The sequence below is a fragment of the Populus nigra genome, chromosome 14 (genome assembly GCF_951802175.1).
Source record: "Populus nigra chromosome 14, ddPopNigr1.1, whole genome shotgun sequence".
In the NCBI taxonomy this organism is placed as follows: Eukaryota; Viridiplantae; Streptophyta; class Magnoliopsida; order Malpighiales; family Salicaceae; genus Populus; species Populus nigra.
The window spans coordinates 5896004-5917251 of record NC_084865.1 but is presented as its reverse complement, the minus strand read 5'-3'; the positions used below and the strand labels follow the sequence as shown (position 1 = coordinate 5917251).

Genomic DNA, 21248 nt, shown 5'->3' with positions numbered 1-21248 from the left:
GGGTGAATATTTTTTTATTTTTAAAAAATAATAGGTCAAAACAATTCAAGTCTCAAGTTATTGATTAAATTAACAATTTAAATATATATGAAAAAAAAACAAAAAAAAAATCATATTCAAGTCTATTCGAATTATCAAATAACCCAACATTAGCCTAACTAAAAGAAAACCAAGACAAAAAAAGTCAAACTTAAAAAAAAATAACAACAAAAAAAGAACGGAACTAAAATCTAACAAGAAAAATCTAGTAAGAATAAAATCTTAAAAAAAATTATCGCAAACAAAAAATTGCAATTAAAAAAATTAAGACCAAACTTGAAAGATTCAAACAATCATTGGAGGGTGAAATTGAAAATTATTTGTAATATGGTAGATTATTTATAGATTAAAATATAACAAGGATGGAATAGAAAAACAATTATTGAGGGCTAATCCAATAGAATCAAACTGATAAAAAATAAAAAAAATAAAAGTTAAAAAAGAGAATTAAACTAAAAAAATAACAAAAGAAAATTTAAAAAGAAGGATAAAAAATAAGACAATATCAATTTAAAAAAAGAGAAAAAACAAGGCAAACTTCTTAAACCTGGTCTAACCTCTAAAAGTTGCATCCTATGAAATTTTTTACCCGAATTCAATCAAGAAACATATTTCTCAACCAATTTAATTTTAAAGAATGAGATCAGTGAAAAATATTAATAAAAAAACTCTGTAAAAGCAGCAACAAAAAATGAAGATAAAATTTGATAAAAAAAACTAAAGGATGAAGCAATTTAATGAAAAAAATAAAAAATAATCCCAAATAAAATAAATATCAATTAAAAGAATAAAGATCAAATTTTAAAGATTAAAAAAATCATAAAGGGTGAAATTGAAAACATTTGTAAAAACAAAGCAAACCCGAACAAATATCCCAAACATGATCAAATCTTAAAAAGCTCACAATCCGAGAAAAAAAGAGAAGGGAAATAAAAGTAATTTCGGGCCAAATCACGTTGAACAACCATACACATACCGCCATAGGAAAAAAGAGGATACCGAGACGAATCAAATAATGCAGTAAAATCATGGTTACAACCATTGGAGCCAGCCGCACGTGTTGCCAGAAAGAAGTAGAGTGGCTGACATGTTGAAGCGTGCGAGGCATGCGTCAACAACTTTTTTATTTTTTATTTTATATTTACAAAACAAAAAAAAAATCCCTAAGAATTAAATAATAATAACACACAACTATGATGGAATTACAATTAAGCTCCTGAAGTCAAAACTAAAATATTCAAATGGTAAGAGTGATATAGTAATTACATTGTTTAATCAAATATGAAACTACAAAAACACCCTTGTGCAGAAGGAATTTGATTATTTTATTCATGGGTTAATTAGTAATTTTACCGTGTATTAAAAAACATAATCACCAAAATAACCCCATATAATCCTTAAAATACATTTATTTCATAATAAAAAGATCACCTTACCCTTAAACAAAGGCAAAAAGATAAAATGACAAAGGGGTATAATAGTAATCATACTACTATAATGAATAGTAATCCGTGTCTTAGTTTTTTTATATAATAAAATAAAATAGTTTTTTTTTCTTTTTTCAGTCAGTGGTCACCTAGTTTTTATCCAATGTAGTTGAGTGATCAAATTAGAGCCCGTTTGATTGTAGTAGCAATTGTTTTTTAAAGTGTTTTTTGCTTGAAAATGCATCAAAATAATATTTTTTTTTATTTTTAAAAATCTATTTTTAATATCAACATATTAAAATGATCGGAAAACATAAAAAAATTAATTTGAAGTAAATATATAAATAAAAAATCTTTAATTTTTTTAAAATACTTTTGAAATATAAAAATAAACAGGATATATGATATAGAAACACAAATACATCAAATAATTAAACAAAATTATTGAGAAACACAGTGCTTAAAAACAAGAAAAATGATAGCTATTTCTACGAGAAATTTACAAAAAAATAATTTGTAGCATTCCCAAACTTGTATCCAATTTAATAAGACCTCTACTCGAATTATTAGCTCGATCAAGAACACATACTCATGAAACAAATGTGGTTGGTAGGGGCAATTGCCAATTTCTTTATATGCCCAATATCATTTCAATGTATTCTATTTTTCAAGAAAAAAAGAAAATAATCCTTTTCACTACTCTTTTATGTAATCTTTCTGTGAGCATTAATTTATTTTTCACATCTTTTATGTAATATTTTTAAATAATTTATTTTTAAATGTCATAAGAAAATTTAGTTTTGATACACAAACTAATTTTAAAAAACCCTTGGACTTTACAACAAAAGAATTCAAATAAAAATTATTGTGATATGCTTCACTGATCTTAAAAAAATAAAAAATAAAAGGAAAATGCTAGTTAATAATAAATGAAAAAGTGGAGGGTAAAATGGTAACCGACAAAAACCTACATGAGTAGTTAAAAGTATAGTTTTCAGAACCGACTTGGTGGTTGGCCCGGTCCAAGACCCGGATTTCGAGTTTTGACTGGGTCACCGGGTTGTTTAGGTCATTTTTTTAAAAATTAAAATGACGTTATTTTGATAAAAAAACAAAAATCAACAGGTTGTAATCAGGTTTTCGCGTCTTGCCGGGTTCTGGATCGACCTGCTAGGCTAGACCGGATTTCAAACCTATTAAAAAGTCTTGATATTGAGTTTTTTTTTTAAATTGAAATTTTTTTAATTTTAAATTATTTTAGATGTTTTTGAATTATTTTAATTTATTATTATAAAAAATATTATTTTATTATAAAACATTCTTTACTGTATTCCTAATCATGCCATTACATTCGTTTGGTACGAAAAAAATTAAAAAATCTAGTAAAATACTTCAATTTGTTTTTTTTTTAAAAGAGAAGCTTTCTTGGTTTCCTCTCTTTATTTTTATTTTATTTGTGAAGCAGAGAAAAAGCTGCTTCTTCTCCACAAGCCTGCCTGCCTCCGCCTCCTCCTCCCATTTCAATATTCTATTTTGATACTAAATTTCTCTCACTTTCTCGCAGACCAAACAACACTCCTCTCTCTCTCTCTCTCTATACCTACAGTTGCTGTTTCTGCTATTGAGCTGTTACGTTTTTGGCCTTTTCTTTTTATATAGAAAAAGAGAGCTTAATTTTTCACTGTTTCACTTCACTTTTTTTGTATGTAGTGAGGTTTTTTTTCTTCTTTTTCTTGAGATCGATCTGCCAGCTTTGACTTACTTTGCTTTACTGAGAAGGGTTTTTGTTTCCTCACAAGACCAAGTTTAGACCATTTCAAGGTATGCGAAGAGATGCTTCTTTCTGTTTTTTATTTTCAAATTGTTAAGTTTGGAGTTGAGATTTCTGGTTCTTACTGTGAATGCTAATGAGTTGAAAATGTGAGTTTGGATATTAGATCGGTTTGATTCAGCAAATTTTATTTGCTTTTAAGTGGGTAGAAAATGAGGGAAATTGGAGAAAAGTTCGGTTCTTTGATTTACTTATTATTTTGTTTTTTGGTCTCTAATGGAGAAAAATTGAAACTTCGAACTTCAATGTTCAAGTTTTGATCCTTTTCATTATTTTTTTAATTATAAATTTTGGTACCTTGCTTAAAAGCATATACAAGTCAAGTCGTACAAGCATTGTTGTCTTTTTTAACCTTGTAAGTGAAATTTGTGGTCAAGGAAGGTATAAAAGTTTGTTACCTTGCTTCATGTTTGCAGAAACTAGAGCGGTTTTCTAGTAATTCAAGTTTGAAGAACGGAGAGGAATTTGAAGAATTGAACCATTTCTTATTTATTTAGGATCCGTGAGAAGTATCTGCTAGTGAAGGGCTGTATTGATTTTTCTTTTTTGGGTTACTTGAAGGACTTGGATAGATTTTTTAAGGTGTTGAGCTTGTGAATGGTGGTGACTAAGTATCGAGGGAGCACTAGGGCTGGTTTCTAAAACTATGGTCCCCTCCATCAAGCTGTATCCAAATAAGTTTTAAAGTGTGGCTTTGTGATAAGACGTTTTTTTAGGGTGAAAAAGCTAAAAAGTTAGCCTTTTAATTGATCCTTTATCTTGTGGCATCTGTTGGAACTCAATCGTCAGGATCAGAGAAAATGTTACCGAAATCCCAGGTCTTGCCTTCTCTAGAGTCGATCAAATCTTTGCCGGTTGATTTTAGGTTCGTGGGTTCGCCAACATCTGAACAATTGGAAAAATCTGTCGATGTGAAATCATTAAATAGCAATGCAGTCTGTTTGAGTTTTCCAGAAAAAAATGATATAGGGAATGGCCTTGTTGAGGGAGCTCAGGATAGTGTTGGCAATGATGTCAGTGAGGATTCACCTTATAGTCGGACTGCTATCTTGATTGAACAAAGGCCTTCTGTGGGTGATGAAGATTTGGACACTGTGGTTATGCCTTTGCCTTCAATATCAACATCTCGCAGGGAACGCAGGTGGTCTGATACCAGCTCCTATGCCACAAACAAGGTACCCTTACATGAATGGGATTAGTTTTTGGTCTGATTATGGCTAAATTCTTGCAGTTTTGGATGCATATTTATCTAGAGGCTGTGGAGGTTGATACTAAATTATGATGAAGCTATTCAGATTTAAGTTGATTGATTAGCATTCAATTCATTGATCTTGTTACCTATGTTAAAGTTTACCATTGCAGAAACTTCAATCCTGGTTTCAACTTCCTAATGGGAATTGGGAGCTGGGGAAGATTTTATCAACTTCAGGGACCGAGTCTACTATTTCTCTCCCTGATGGAAAAGTAAGTGAAATTTTCAGAAAATTTTTTAAGATGTTTTTGTGGTATAAATAGTTAGGGATGTTTTAATTTGACTTGCGTTTCAAATCATAGGTTTTAAAGGTGAAAACTGAAAGTCTTGTGCCAGCAAATCCTGATATCCTTGATGGTGTAGATGATCTCATGCAACTTAGTTACCTAAATGAGCCATCAGTGTTGTACAATCTTCAGTATAGATACAATCGTGATATGATTTATGTAAGTGTTTGTGTTAGTATTATATTTGGTTTTGAATCTGTTAGTGAAATACTGATTTCCCCTAATTCTTTTGAGTGCAATTTAGACAAAAGCAGGGCCAGTTCTGGTAGCCATCAATCCTTTCAAGGAAGTTCCTTTATATGGAAATAATTACATTGAAGCATATAAGAATAAATCTATGGAGAGCCCACATGTGTATGCCATTACAGACACGGCCATCCGGGAAATGATACGAGGTGGTTTAATTTTTCATATATTCTGAAAGACTGAGTTTCTGGTGGTTTGTGACTTTCTGAAATTTGTCATATTTTGTAGAGTTCTTATTCTTTTTTTTCCTCTCTCTCCAGATGAAGTAAATCAATCTATCATTATAAGGTTAGTAAAGTGTGAGTAATTAAGATTTTTTTTTTTTGAAGGTGCTTCTTCAATTAATAGCTTATCAATTAATTGTTCCTCATGCTGTTGGCTTCTAGGCAGTTTGAGTAGGAACTCATAATGTGGCATTTTGTAGATAGTTTATATGACAAGTTGAAACCATGTGTGTTTCACACCTATGTCAATGTTCATGTTGAAGGTTTAGTGGATGTTCATCTGGAAATAACATCTAGAGAGATACCATCTCGTTATCCTTGTGGTGACCAGAGTTCTGCTTTTGTTATTATATGATAAAGTGTTCACTGTTAACATACAAGACTAAATAATTTGCAGTATATAACAAAGGCCATGAAAAAAGGGTGAAGCTACTGGAGAACGTAATGAACTTTAACTATGATAACTTCCTTGCATCCCAGCGTGTTAGAAATAGCCCATCCACTGAAAAAATGGGTTATAGATTCTACTAACCTAACCTCATTGTCTGCTTATGGACTTATTGCTTCTCTTGTCTTCTTTGGGTATGCAAAGTCCTTGTGATTATTTTATTTGAGTGACTCACGCTATCAGATGGAGTATAATCGAGGAAGAAATTCTATCCTTCCTTTGAACTCTGCTTGGTCGCGTACTTCTCACTTTCATTTGTCTTGTGTGTTTTGGATTTTGATGATCTAGAAGTTTTTGGATGGTTTTGGATTTATACTAGCACGTGCCTCCCTTTTGTGTTCTTTTAACCAGTTTATCACTTTCTCAAAATGATACAGTACACATGATGCATATCATCCAATAAATGGCACATAACATGACATGCCAAAGAAGCACAAGTTTATAGCATTTTTAGCACAATTTTATAGTGTTTTTATTAACATTCCTTGTACACATCTGAGTTCAATTCCATTTGTTTGTTGCCTCAGTGGTGAAAGTGGAGCAGGAAAAACAGAGACAGCAAAGATAGCAATGCAATATTTGGCTGCTCTTGGTGGTGGCAGTGGGATAGAATATGAAATATTGAAAACCAATCCTATTCTAGAAGCCTTTGGTAATGCCAAGACATTGAGGAATGACAACTCAAGTCGCTTTGTAAGCTCCATGTTCTTTGTTTGAAACATCACAGTGTTCTTTACTCTCTAGGTTAACCTACTGGTATTGAGGGATGACAGTTATTATTGTCATCCAGAATTTAATTTTCATTATCAATACTTGTTCTGAACATGTTGCAGGGAAAGCTGATTGAAATCCACTTTAGTGAAACAGGAAAAATATCAGGTGCCAAAATTCAAACATGTAAGACTGCTCAGATTACTGATGCACTTCAATGATGTTGGATATATTTTCCTGTTCACTTTTTTGAAATTTCTGTTACTGACTGAGTTATGAATCTATGTTCGTTCTTGTTTGGTGCACAGTTTTACTGGAAAAGGTAATTTTCTATTCCTCTTTCATATTGCCTGCATCATTTTTTTGAGTTGCCAATTTAATCTTTTAAATAAACAGTCCAGAGTGGTCCAATGCATGGAGGGTGAGAGGTCATATCATATATTTTATCAGCTTTGTGCTGGGGCTTCACCAAAACTAAGAGGTATGTACTGCCATATATTTTCTCAATGTGTTCAAATTTTGATGCGTATTTTAAGAGCGCACCAAGTTCCTTTCTTTAAAAAAAGCATCCAAATATACTGATTCCTATGTAATAATAACAAATGATCCTACCCCCTTTCTGCTGTTTCTTTCATGAGCACAGAGAAAATAAACTTGAAGATTGCAAGTGAATATAAATATTTAAGGCAGAGCAATTGCTACACAATTACTGGGGTTGATGATGCTGAACGCTTCCATGCTGTTATGGTTTGTTTTTGGCTTCCCATTTTCTTGCATAGTTGCTTTTAATCTTCAAATTTTTTTTTTTTGCTTTTATGTTGAGACTAGAGGTTTTGCATGCCAACTTGCTTATAGCTGCTACAACTTTTCAGGAAGCTCTGGATATTGTTCATGTCAGCAAGGAAAACCAAGAGAGTGTATTTGCAATGCTTGCTGCAGTGCTGTGGCTTGGAAATGTCTCATTTTCTGTTGTTGATAATGAAAATCATGTTGAACCTATGGCAGATGAAGGTAAGATGCTTTCAAAAATTGGATGATTAACATATTTAAATTCATCATATCCATTGTTTCTCACTATTAGGAAAAAATAATAATTCTCTTGACTTTTTCTCTTGAAAAAGTAATAATGTTCAGAAGTAAATCTAGAGAAGAGTTGCTTTGATTGATTGGCCACCCTGCATCGACATGGACATTGAATATGAATGACAGCTGAACTTATGTTGCTAGTCATGGATGGTTTGACAAATATAGTCATGAAGGATTAGATTTTAGCACAGTAATTAAAACAGGCTGGCAATGCTAATTAAAATGCTGACCTCCCAAGTAATGAAACATGCAATAATTGCAATAATGCTATTCCTGTTTGTTTCATTTTTCTGTTTTAGTTATTTTGTGAGGATGAAATACAACTATTATAAGCTGTATTAGTTCCAACAGCATCTTATATTTGATCTTATTGATACTTCTTAGAGTGATTGTGCTTGTTTCTAGAGGCAAATCAAACTCCGTTTTCTTCTTTTTCCTTGGAAATTATTTGGTTTTCTTCTTTTTCCTTGGAAATTATTTGGTATGGTGTGATCAGCATGTGGTCAAATTGTTGCACTGAGGCTTGCTTTTATCATGTTCAGGTCTAACCACTGTTGCAAAATTGATTGGATGTAATGTTGGGGAGCTTAAGCTGGCTTTATCCACTCGCAAGATGAGGGTTGGAAATGATACAATTGTCCAAAAGCTAACCTTATCACAGGTGAGAAAATGTAAAAAATCAGCCTTTTCTATAGTTAGATATTTAAGGGGAAACTCACTGTTGCGTTTGACTTACACTTGCATATATAGCAAGGCAACAAGTATATGCTTGCCTCTCATAAGCGACAGATCTAAACAAGCACCAACATCCTTTTCAAACTTTCACCTTTAAAACTGTAATATTGGACCACCCTGCAGTCTGTCTGGAGGTGGTATCTATTTGAAAGTTAATTGAATTTTAAAAACATATAGATATGTATGAATGCAAAGGTCTTTACTTGAGCTCCTGTTACTAGTAATTTTCCATGGAGTGCATAAAGACATTCAGTTATGAACAATTTTTTCTTCTACTTTTCAGGCAATTGATACAAGAGATGCTCTGGCAAAGTCGATATATTCTTGCTTGTTTGATTGGCTTGTTGAACAAGTCAACAAATCACTTGCAGTTGGTAAAAGGAGAACTGGCAGATCCATCAGCATTCTTGACATTTATGGATTTGAATCGTTTGAAGTGAGTTTAGTCATCATCCTACTGTGATATTCTCTCTGTGTATGAGTTGAATTTTGATATATGACATTCTATGCTATTTACTGTATCTGTAGAGAAATAGTTTTGAGCAATTCTGCATAAATTATGCGAATGAGAGATTACAGCAACACTTCAATCGTCATTTATTCAAGTTGGAGCAGGAGGTAAGTATCTTAAAACATCTTACAAGACTCCTGGTTTCATAGTTGAACTCAAGGCAATAATGGGTGAGGGATGTCTTAAAATTTCACTCATTGATCCTCAATATCCAAAAGTGAGTTCTGGAATTCTCCTATTTCTTAAAAAACAAAACTTCTGTCTCCTTGGGGGAAAAAAGGTTAAGAATTCTGACATATCATTATGATGTATTAGTAGTGGTTTCAACATCTATATATGACACAGTACTAGGCTTTTGAGCTTCTGTAGCCTAAGAAATTAGGATGCATTACTACATTTGCAGTGCATGTGTTTACAAGATGTTCTTGTCTTCCAGGAATACATACAAGATGGCATTGATTGGGCCAAGGTTGACTTTGAAGATAACCAAGACTGTCTCAATCTTTTTGAAAAGGTACAAGAGTAACTTGCTAGAATGTTTCATTTGTGCTTTTTATTTGTTTCTTTGAATTGTAGTGTTGGAAATAGAAACATGTACCTCTATTGTAATATTACTGTTTCGAGCCTGTTGAATATACCTTGATATGATAATTAAATTGATGTTTCTGTTCCTCACCGCATAATGTTTTGTGGACTATATTCAAACCTGATGGTTATTTCTATGGTTAACCAATGCATTTTTGCATATCTTGAGAAGGATAGGGATTCCATCAATGTTGAATGCAAGTTTCATACCCTGTCTTCTTACAAGTCAACTGAGGTCTTGAGGTGCAAATGGGATAGTTTCTTGACGTGGTCAGCAAAAGAAATGCAAAACGTGTTTTTTTTTAGAGTTCTAAGAAACTCTCAAGATATAAGCTGACTCCCTTCTTATCATGAGTGTTTTTCTCTTTTTTTTTTTTGTAGTTTGTGTAATAGAGGTATAGAAAACCTGATACAATGAGACTATCTTCTTTTTGTTTGACAAATTAAAATTAACAAATGTGGATGATCGTGCACAGTAAAAATGGTTTCTTAAATTTGTTTTCTGCATTAGTTCTAATGCTCAAGTTTCATAGTTTAGACAACTTTGCTCTGTCTTTTATTGCAGGAATTTCTTGACTTCTCTCAAATTTCTTCTGTTTTTGAAATTTGAATTTATACAACCTGAACCTTTTATCTTTTATGCAGAAACCTTTGGGCTTATTATCATTACTGGATGAGGAGTCCACCTTTCCAAATGGTACAGATTTGACATTTGCCAACAAGCTTAAACAGCATTTGAACTCTAATTCTTGTTTCAGAGGAGAGCGAAGCAAGGCCTTCAGTGTCAGCCATTATGCTGGCGAGGTATTGGCCTTTCAGTCAACAAATAGTCCTTTGTGCTTTCCTTTTGTTGTGACTCAAGTGCTTATAATGGTCAAAATTGACCAACGGCACTGTTTGAAAGAATGCCATTGTTCAGATCCCTTTTACTGTTAGTGTGACCCAGCCAGCTGTGGACGACTGTGCTTCTGATTCTTTTAGTTTCCCTTAAGATTAAAGTGATTTAACAATGTAGGTGCCATGACCTTTTGGTTATGAAAAGGCTACCTCATTTAATGCTGTCACTGTGTTGAATTTCAGGTTACTTATGATACAACTGGATTTCTGGAGAAGAATAGAGACTTATTACACTTGGACTCTATCCAGCTTCTCTCTTCATGTTCATGCCATCTCCCCCAGATATTTGCTTCCAATATGCTTACACAAACTGAGAAACCTATAGTTGGTCATTTATATAAAGCAGGTGGAGCAGATTCACAAAAGCTAAGTGTTGCAACAAAATTTAAGGTATATTACGTTCTGTTGTCTGTACCCAAACCTAAAACTGGGATGCCCTAAGGTTTACATTGGCCATGAATTATTTTTCTTTTATTTTCGTTGCCTAATGATACAAGGTTTTGTTCACTATCAAGAAGAGGGTTTTGTAAGCCATTATTTATCAGATAATGATTTGTGATGATCAAGAATATGAACTGTTCAATCCTGATAGTTAGGAAACTTGTTTCTTTTTAATTTGGATCAGTTGAGAAAGAGTTTGTTCTTAATCAACACTTGTATTATTGATGGTAGTGCTTTGAAAAGTTTCCTGTAAATCAGATGTATGTTGCTGTTAATGGTAAAAAAAGGGATTATCATTATTCTCTTGCATGTTTCCCCTTACATCTGAAAGGCTTTTATATTTGATGTGTTAAGCACAGATGAGTGAATGCTAGGTAACAATCTAGCTTCTGCTTGTCCCAATAATTCTATTAACCTAGCATTTTGGTGTATAGGGCCAACTGTTCCAATTGATGCAACGTCTAGAGAACACAACACCACATTTCATACGTTGTATAAAGCCTAACAACTCTCCTTCTCCTGGGTCATATGAGCAAGGACTTGTATTGCAGCAACTGAGATGTTGCGGAGTTCTAGAAGTAGTTCGTATATCAAGGTGTGGATTTCCTACCAGAATGTCACACCAGAAGTTTGCCAGAAGGTAAAGAAAATTACTCTTTCAGCTTATGTGACAACTTCCAGAATTGTCTGATTCCATAGTGTTTAGTATCTCATTTTGCTTTTGGGATGCTTATTGCCTGACACGATTATTGCATCAGATATGGTTTTCTTCTGCTGGAAAATGTTGCTTCTCAAGATCCACTCAGCGTTTCAGTTGCAATTCTTCATCAGTTCAATATCATGCCAGAGATGTATCAAGTTGGCTACACAAAATTATTTTTCCGAACAGGACAGGTGAAATGGAGAATCTGCATATGCACACAAAACACATGGAAACCTACATGCATATGAACAAACATACATACAAATGACTATTACATGTTTATCATACATGGCTTCTTTAGATGGTTTTGAGAACTTTTTTTTTCCTGGGATAAATACCATGGATTATTATCAACCTACTTTCAAACATGATTGTTAAACCTTTATGCTCATCTCGTACATTTTATGCAGATTGGTGTGCTTGAGGATACAAGAAACCGCACTCTACATGGTATTTTACGTGTTCAAAGCTGTTTCAGAGGGCACCAAGCTCGCAGTTACCTCAGGGAGCTCAGAAGAGGAGTTTGTGCTCTTCAGTCATGTATTACCCTCTCTTTTCTAGTGTGAACCTTTGTTTACTTTAAACCATTGTCATACTTGTAAAAGGAAACATAAATTATATGTGAGGATGCCTGTGATGATGACTTATTTATTCCTTCATACAGTTGTTCGTGGAGAGAAATTCAGAAAGGAATATGCAGTCTTACAACAAAGACATAGAGCTGCTGTTGTTATACAAAGACACATCAAAAGCACAATCTGTAGGAAAAAATACAAAAACATGCATCAAGCTTCAATCTTGATACAATCAGGTATTCATAAGTTCTGTCCTGGACTTTTGAGTTTATTGCTGTAAAGTCAGATATCTTTGCTCATCTGAATGATTGAGATCAGAGTTTGCAAGGAACAATCTCTGGGTTGGGTTCCTGGAGGTTGTGGTCTAGTTGGTTTCAGTCAACACTTGAGATTGTTTACATTTTCTGTTTGGAAATGTTTAAACCAAGCTGCTTTGCTTTTATTAATAAGATGGTCTGTCTGTTATTCATGAAATTGTCTGTGCTATGCTGCAGTTATTCGTGGATGGTTGGTGAGAAGATTTTCAGGTGATGTAGGATTATTGAAATCTGGGGCAACGAAGGTACCTATTCCATCTTTTTCCTGTACACCCATTATAACTATCACTCGTTTGCTAATTTGATCTTGCTTCCAATTTTGTTGTCATTAGTTCCCTATTTGATAGAATCCTGATTTGTTTTTGTATTTTTTTGTTGTCTATTTATATTGAACTTGCTATATCTATCTGTATGTATCTCAATTGCAACCTTTTACTATTGAAAAAGAAGCTTCAGGGATATCATAACAGAGCAATGCACTGGTTTCAAATGAGATTGGGATTGATAATTTCTCGTCTCATGTATGAGCACCTATCGTTGTATCTATCCATACATGTGATTTGTGAGTATACTTTATTAAATTGATGTAGATATATATCCCAGTCTGTCTGGTTGCTTGTCCTAAGGACTCTGCTCTATCCCCCACCAAGAGCTTAATTTTATGAATTCCTGGTAAAATCTACATGTATATAATGAAGGTGAGGATCCAGTTCCAAGGATGGATCATATGCAGCCTGTCACTTAACTATCATATGGGCTTAATTTTACAGGACACTACTGTGTTGCCCTCCCCCATTTTGAAACCCAACGTGTGATCTTTATTGTCTGACTGAAACAGTATTTAATAGTGTAAATATCGGTGATTATTCGTTTGGGTAATGCTTTGGTCCTTCTTTCCTAAGAAGACACTGTTCATATTAGAGTCTCTTGTATTCTTACAGTTGAGATATTAAACAATTACAAGTTCTCAACAGGGCAATGAGTCAGATGAGGTGCTCATGAAGGCATCTTATCTTGCTGAATTACAGCGACGAGTTCTGAAAGCTGAGGCTGCTCTTAGAGAGAAAGAGGAGGAGAATGACATCCTTCACCAACGGCTCCAACAATATGAGAGCCGCTGGTCTGAATATGAGTTAAAAATGAAGTCCATGGAAGAAATGTGGCAGAAACAGATGAGATCCCTACAATCCAGCCTCTCCATTGCAAAGAAGAGCCTATCTGTTGATGATTCTGAGAGAAATTCTGATGCATCAGTCAACGCAAGCGAAGAGAGAGACTTTAGCTGGGATACAGGAAGTAACCATAGGGGTCAAGAAAATAACGGTGTGAGACCAATCAGTGCGGGCTTGAGTGTTATAAGCCGGTTAGCTGAAGAATTTGAGCAGAGGAGTCAAGTCTTTGGAGATGATGCCAAGTTCTTGGTAGAGGTAAAATCTGGTCAGGTTGATGCAAGTATGAATGCTGACCGAGAGCTCAGACGGTTAAAGCAGATGTTTGAAGCTTGGAAGAAGGATTATGGATCGAGACTACGGGAAACAAAATTGATTTTGAACAAGCTCGGAACTGATGAAGGTGCCCTTGATAGGGTGAAAAAGAAGTGGTGGGGCAGGAGGAACAGCACGAGGTATAGTTAGATTACTTTCTATAGTGAGTTATAGTTGTTGCTTTGTTTGGTGGTTAGCTCCTGGCTATTTAACATCCAAAAATTCTATAGCAGAGAAATTGTGATGAGTTTTGTTATACGAGCGATGTGGTGATGGCAGAGCCTGGTAGTTTTCATTGAAGCCTAAATTAAAATGTACATCATTCTTTTTCTATTATTACACAAGATGAAGAAGTAGACTTTCTTCCATTGGCAGTGTCTGTTTCGTATTTAATCTTTTTTAATTAATCAGGAAATTCAGTCTCTTTATTGCAATTGTTGACCCGTATTGCTGACAAGGAAACTTCCATAAATGTTCCCAAATATACCGTTTCTCGCCCATGACACAAGCAAAGTCTTCTCCTCTATGGATCACTCCCTATACCTTTCAAGCCTACCCAAACTAGAACCGTTGTCTTTGTTTCAGAAAAAAAAATGTTGCTTATATTGGTTCTAACTAGCACTCCCTCCTGCCACTAATCATTCTGGTTATAATGACTGGAATTCCAAATCTCACCGGCCCACCCTCGAAGCTTTCTTTTATTCTACTCCATCCTCGAGTAACCTGCCATGCAATGTTATGATTCTTAATTATGAAGAAGTAGAAGCTGTGACTTTTTGCAAGATCGGAGACGACAAACATTGGAGATTTATTGAAACTTGTTGTAGGCGGCATGAAGATATGGCAAGCTGTAATGGACGGTTCTGCCTCATGGACTGATGGAAATTTGTGTCTTTCTGATGATTTAAACTCAACCTCTTCAAAGATATCTCAAATCATCTACCTCCCCTGCTGGGATTATTATTATGGTGATGATGATGAACGAAAGTGCTACTTGGCAGAAGTAACAGAGCAACTTATTGCAGTGCAGTGAAAGAGCAAATATCAGCCAATTACTGCATCGTCTCGGAAGGTGCAGGAGTAGAAGGAAATCGCATATACTATACCGAGCAAAATCCATTAATCATATAGAGCATGAGATAGATGCAGTACCTCCATTTCAAAGACAATAGCTTGGATGGAAAATGTGGTTTGTGTTAACGTGAAGAATATATATGGAAATCACAGAATAGAAATCATAGAATATTTAGTTTCCTAATTAGCCTTACTTGATTGTAAATCGTCCATGATTATTTCCTAGACTAGTGTAATGAGTTTTTCTTAATTAGTCTATGTATAGGCTATATATATTAGAGCCTCTTCTGCTCTTACTTTTATACTGAAATAAAAATCAAATATATTCTTTCTCAGTTCAACATGGTATAAGAGCAGAGATTCTAGGGCCATAGAATTTTTCTGAAAAAGAATGGAAACCCCTTCTACTGGGGTGAAAACTTATGAAGGGGAGAACTCAATCCTTGCAGATCTAACAGCAGGGATGACACAAGTCTCAAAAAAAGAGTTACCAGGCTGAAACAGGGAGGAGGATCTATTGAAAACATATTACAACAATCTGCAGGAATTATGGAGAGAGATTGATTTCCGGCGTCCAAACCCTATGGAGTGCAATACTGACATACAGAAATATAACTCACTTTTGCAAGAGGACAAAGTCTATATATTCTTAGACGGGCTTGATGACAAACTTGACAATATTAGAGCAGATGTGCTCCAGATGCAGCCATTTCCAACAGTAGAACAAGCCTATGCACAAGTCAGGAGAGAAGACCTAAGACAATCTGTGATGCTGAAAAATGAAGAAGTCATACCTGGAGGTGCTATGCTGTCAAGGGGAGGACAGAAACCTCAGCATCGTTTATCCTTTCTAATGCCAGCAAATAGAAGGCCAGTTACAAAATCACATGGGGAAGGGGCAGGTTGCACACACTGTGGAAATACAAGACACACCGAAGATACATGTTTCAAAATACATGGTTATCCAAATTGGTGGCACGAACTCAAGGCGAAGAAAAAATCAGAAGCCAGGCGTAGTGAACATCCTGGTCGTGCAGCCCTTATGAGCATGGAACCTACACTATCACTTGTACCTGCACAAGAATCTCCTATCTCAGCTAAAGAACAGACTGATCAGAATGACCCAGGTAATCAAGGTTATGTTTTTTGCTCTTAGAAGAGAAGACATGATCATGATGGCTGGATCATTGACTCTGGAGCAACAGACCACATGACGTATGATCCCTGTTATTTGTCTGACACCACTCAACCAAATCAGCTATGCATTGCTAATGCTAATGGAGTGACATTTCCAGTGACCGGGGCTGGAACAGTTGCACCTTCTCCTTCTTTCTCATTACCACATGCCCTGCTAGTTCCATCACTATCCAATAAGTTGTTATCTGTAGGACAAGTGACTGAGGAATTACAATGTTGTGCACTAATGTATCCTAGTTTTTGCTTGTTTCAGGATATTCTCACCAAGGAGATTATTGGTCGTGGTACTAAGAGGGAAGGGCTGTATTACATGGACGACTTTAGTTGTGGTCGAGCAAATAACATACACCTCGTCGACAATAAGGAACGACGGATTTGGTTATGGCATAATCGGTTGGGACACCCCTCATTTCGGTATTTACGCTGTTTATTTCCAGATCTATTCACGGAATTTTGTGAAGCAGATTTTTAGTGTGAAACTTGTATTAAAGCTAAAATTCATCTTGTATCATACCAACTACCCAATAAGTTTAAATCAGAGTGCCACTCCATTTGCAATTGTTCATACTAATGTTTGGGGCCCTGCCCCGATTACTATCTCTTCTGGAGCTCGCTGGTTTGTCACATTTGTTGATGATTGTACACGAATGACTTGGTTGTATGTGATGAAAACGAAACATGAAGTGTTTGACATATTTCGCTCATTCTATAATATGATTCAAACACAATTTTTTGCAACACTATAGATTCTGCGATCCGATAATGGTGGGGAATATGATAACAAACAATTCCACCGATACTTTCAGGAACATAGTATGCATCATGATACATCTTGTCCACAAACGCCACAACAAAATGGTGTTGCCGAACGTAAAAACCGACATATCTTGGAGATCACTAGAGCTTTCTTGATAGCTGCTAATGTGCCCAAACGGTTCTGGATTGATGCAGTAGTGATTGCAGTATACTTGCTGAATAGACTGCCATCAAGAGTTCTGGACTATAAGACCCTGTTTCAAGTTCTAGGCCACCATGTGATCTTACCGTCAGTTCTCATGCTTCAGCCCAGAACATTTGGTTGTGTTGTATATGTTCATATACACAAAAATCAACGAACTAAGCTCGTCCCTTGTGCTGTCCGCTATGTTTTTCTTGGGTATGTAGCTCATAAGAAAGGATACCGATGCTATGATCCAGCTACAAGACGACTCTATATCTCCATGGATGTTACCTTCCTTGAATTTGAGCATTTCTTCACTTCCCCATCTTCTAGCTCCTCTTGTCAGGGGGAGCTTCTAAGTGCAGAGCACACCTGGGAATATTGGCCGGGCTTTATTGACAGTACAGTGAAGAATGCAGAGGGAGATAATGAGCATCTGATAAGTAAGATCTCAGATAATATTATCTAGCCGCATGTTGCTATTGATACAGAGACAGAATTAATGAGGGAGCAAGGAGAAATAGAAAATGATGATCACGTTGAGACTGAGACAATGGAGAAAAGTGCAGAAACTAGTGAGCAAATGGAAGCAACTGGAGAAGTCTCCAATGAACAGCCCTTCCATGGCCATGACAGTACCACAATCAGTTCAATCTCCTGAGAATATTCATGAGGTACAAGTTCTAAACTCATCTCAAAATATTTCTGCTGGCTATAACTTGCCTTTCAGACATAATCGTGGACAACCTCCAAAACGATATTCACCTGATCATGGAATGAGCAAATCCAAGTACCCAATTGCAAACCATGTCTCAACTCAGAAGCTGTCTGAACCCCTCAAGGCATTGATGCATAAACTATCTACAAAAGATGTCCCTAATACAGTGAATGAAGCTTTGAATAATCCTAAATGGATTCAAGCAATAAAGGAAGAAATGGAAGCACTACAGAAAATTAATACTTGGAAGCTCGTACCATTACCTGAAGGAAAGAAAACTATGGGATGTAGATGGGTGTTCTCTGTCAAGCACAAAACAGATGGTTCAGTAGAGAGATATAAAGCAAGGCTGGTGGCGAAGGGATATACTCAGAATATGGGATAGATTATCAAGAAACCTTCTCGCTGGTAGCGAAATTAAATACTGTGAGAGTACTGATCTCTCTTGCTGCAAACTTGGGACTAGCCACTGCACCAATTTGACGTGAAAAATGCTTTTCTCCATAGAGATCTTGAGGAGGAGGTGTACATGGATGTTCCACCTGGCCTTACTTCTCCAATGCAAGGGAAGGTGGCCTGCAAGCTACAAAAGGCGTTATATGGCTTAAAACAATCCCCGAGAGCATGGTTTGGATGATTTAGTTTTGCCATGCGGAGATATGGTTACAAACAAAGTAATTCAGACCACACTCTCTTCTTGAAGCACCAACAAGAAAAGGTAACAACTCTTATAATCTATGTTGATGATATGATAATTATAGGAAATGACAGAGAAGAAATCTCAAAATTACAAGAGCAGTTAGCAACTGAGTTTGAGATGAAGAACCTCGAAGGATTACAGTATTTTTTAGGGATTGAAGTGGCTCGATCGAGACAAGGCATATTTCTATCCCAAAGAAAATATGTGCTTGACTTGCTGTCTGAAATAGGAATGCTTGACTGCAAACCAATCGATACATCAGTAGTTCAAAACCATGGTTTGAGAGAATTTCCTGATCAGGCTCCCACCAATAAAGAGAGATATCAATGCCTTGTGGGAAACTAATATACTTATCTCATACTCAACTAGACATTTGGGAGAATTTCCTGATCAGGCTCCCACCAATAAAGAGAGATATCAACGCCTTGTGGGAAACTAATATACTTATCTCATACTCGACTAGACATTGCATATGCCATGAGTTTGGTAAGTCAGTTTATACATTACCCCAATGAAGATCATATGAGTGTTGTGATTCGTATTTTGCGATACTTGAAGTCTTCTCCAAGTAGAGGACTGATGTTCAGGAAACATCAACATCTGCACATTAATGGTTACACTGACGTAGATTGGGTAGGGAACATCACTGACAGGAAATCCACATTTGGCTACTTCACATTTGTGGGCGGGAATCTAGTTACTTGGAGAAGCAAGAAACAGAAGGTAGTTGTTTTATCAAGTGCAGAAGCTGAATTCAGAGGTATGACCAAAGAACTATGTGAGCTATTTTGGTTAAAGAGATTAATGGAAGAAATTGGATGTTCATCTCAAGATACAATGAACATGTTTTGTGACAATAAAGCAGCTATAACAATTGCGCACAACCCAGTTCAACATGATCGTACCAAACATGTTGAGGTAGATCGACATTTCATTAAATAGAAGCTTGAAGACAACGTGATTCAATTTCCATTTGTAAAATCAGAAGATCAGCTAGCAGATATACTTACAAAGGTTGTCTCGGGCAAAATCTTTCATAACTCACTTGACAAGTTGGACATTGCTGATATCTATGCACTAACTTGAGGGGGAGTGTTAACGTGAAGAATAAATATGGAAATCACAGAATAGGAATCATAGAATATTTAGTTTCCTAATTAGTCTTACTTGATTGTAAATCGTCCATGATTATTTCCTAGACTAGTGTAATGAGTTTTTTCTAATTAGTCTCTGTATAAGCTATATATAAGAGCCTCTTCTTCTCTTACTTTTGTATTGAAATAAAAATCAAATATATTCTTTCTCAGTTCAACAGTTTGCCCCCTTACCAACTTTGTAAGTTTCTTCTCTTGTCAATTGCTTAAGCACCTTCAGATATATATATATATATATATATATATATATATATATATATATATATATATTTGGATAAAAAAAATAAGAAGAGATAACCAGAAATAGAAGGGGGGGGGGTGAGAAGGATGTGTGTTAAAATTGTTAGATCAAGAGAATCAAACTTTTTTCACTTTTATTAATTGAGTTACGATCCACACACACACACACACAGGAGAGAGGTATGTTTTAACTATTCCACTTTACATAGCAGCCCTCTCCTAGATTGAAGCTTGAAAATACATGAGTTAATATATACAATTGGTGTTTCTATTTCATTGTAATTCTACGTGTTTCTATTTCATTGTAATTCTAATGATTCATGCTAATATTTTCCCTCAAGTTGGTACATAGATATCTTTAATGCCCAACTTGTCAAGGGAGGCATGAAAAAATCTACTAGAAACTACCTTTGTTAGTATATCTGCTAGTTGGTCTTCTGATTTGACAAAAAAAGAAGAAGGATAATCTTCTCTTCAAGATTTTGCTTAACAAAATGTGGGTCTATCTCCATGTGTTTTGTTTGATCATGCTGGATAAGATTTTGTGAGATATTAATTGCTGCCTTATTGTCACAAAACAAGTTCATCTCCATCTTGGGACCGTAGCCTATTTCCATTAGTAACCTTCTAAACCATAGTAGTTCACAAAGCCCTTTTACCATCCCCCCAAACTTTGCTTTAACACTTGATTGAGCCACCACTTTTTGCTCCTCCATGTAACCAAGCTCCTCCAACGAATGTAAAGTACCCTTACGTGGATTTTCTATCTAGAAAACTCCATGTCCAATCTGTATCTGTGTATCCTTTAACATCCAAGTTGTCATTTTTAGAGAAAATTAGACCATTTCCTGATATGGATTTGAAGTATCGAAGTATTTAAATCACTACATTCATATGTTCTTCACTTGAATTTTGCATAAATTGGCTCACAACACTTACGACATAAGCAAAATCAGGGCGAGTGTGTGACAAGTAAATAAGTTTTCCCACCAGCCTTTGGTATCATCCTTTATCCATTGGTGCTTGGTCTGTGTGTTCTGTGAGTTTGTGATTTTGAACTATAAGAGTATCTGCTGGTTTGCACTCTAATAATCCTACCTTAGAAAGTAGATCCATCACATACTTTCTTTGGAACAAGAATATACCCCTCTGTGACTTTGTCACCTCTATTCCCAAGAAGTATTTAAGTTCACTCAGATTCTTCATCTCAAACTCGACTGATAATTGCTCTTGTAGTCTTGAAATTTTTTCAGTTTCATCCCCGGTAATAATCATATCATCTACATAGACGATTACGGTCCACATTGCTTTGAACAAAGCCATACATTCTCACAACTGAGCTAAAACTCCCAAACCATGCTTGAGGAGATTGTTTTAATCCATATAGAGCTCGCTCTAGTTTGCATACAACTCTAGTTCATGAAGA

The 21248-nt window shown here is 35.4% G+C and overlaps 2 protein-coding genes across 3 annotated transcripts; both read left to right on the top strand.

Annotated features, from left to right (window-relative positions):
- Nucleotides 1–2902: 2902 nt before the first annotated feature.
- Nucleotides 2903–14167, top strand: LOC133672465 (myosin-1-like). Of its 2 annotated transcripts, XM_062092888.1 has the most exons (24): nt 2903–3287; nt 3714–4472; nt 4660–4761; nt 4852–4995; nt 5081–5231; nt 5343–5370; nt 6282–6447; nt 6588–6651; nt 6774–6787; nt 6862–6946; nt 7109–7212; nt 7338–7476; nt 8094–8212; nt 8570–8722; nt 8815–8904; nt 9234–9311; nt 10028–10186; nt 10463–10669; nt 11155–11360; nt 11479–11614; nt 11834–11963; nt 12088–12234; nt 12493–12560; nt 13290–14167. In XM_062092888.1, the coding sequence occupies exons 2-24, from the start codon at nt 4098–4100 to the stop codon at nt 13947–13949; spliced, it is 3525 nt and encodes a 1174-aa protein (XP_061948872.1). In that variant the 5' UTR covers nt 2903–3287; nt 3714–4097; the 3' UTR covers nt 13950–14167. The 2 variants fall into 2 exon arrangements, with proteins under 2 accessions (XP_061948872.1, XP_061948873.1); XM_062092889.1 differs by lacking the exon at nt 2903–3287 and having other exon boundaries at nt 4239–4472; nt 4647–4761.
- Nucleotides 14168–15456: 1289 nt separating this feature from the next.
- Nucleotides 15457–19514, top strand: LOC133673327 (uncharacterized). The gene is made up of 10 exons (XM_062094062.1): nt 15457–16000; nt 16079–16257; nt 16324–16404; nt 16535–16732; nt 16817–17453; nt 17575–18076; nt 18236–18355; nt 18823–18914; nt 19057–19188; nt 19414–19514. Exons 1-10 carry the CDS (start codon nt 15457–15459, stop codon nt 19512–19514), a joined length of 2586 nt encoding a protein of 861 aa, XP_061950046.1.
- Nucleotides 19515–21248: the final 1734 nt, after the last annotated feature.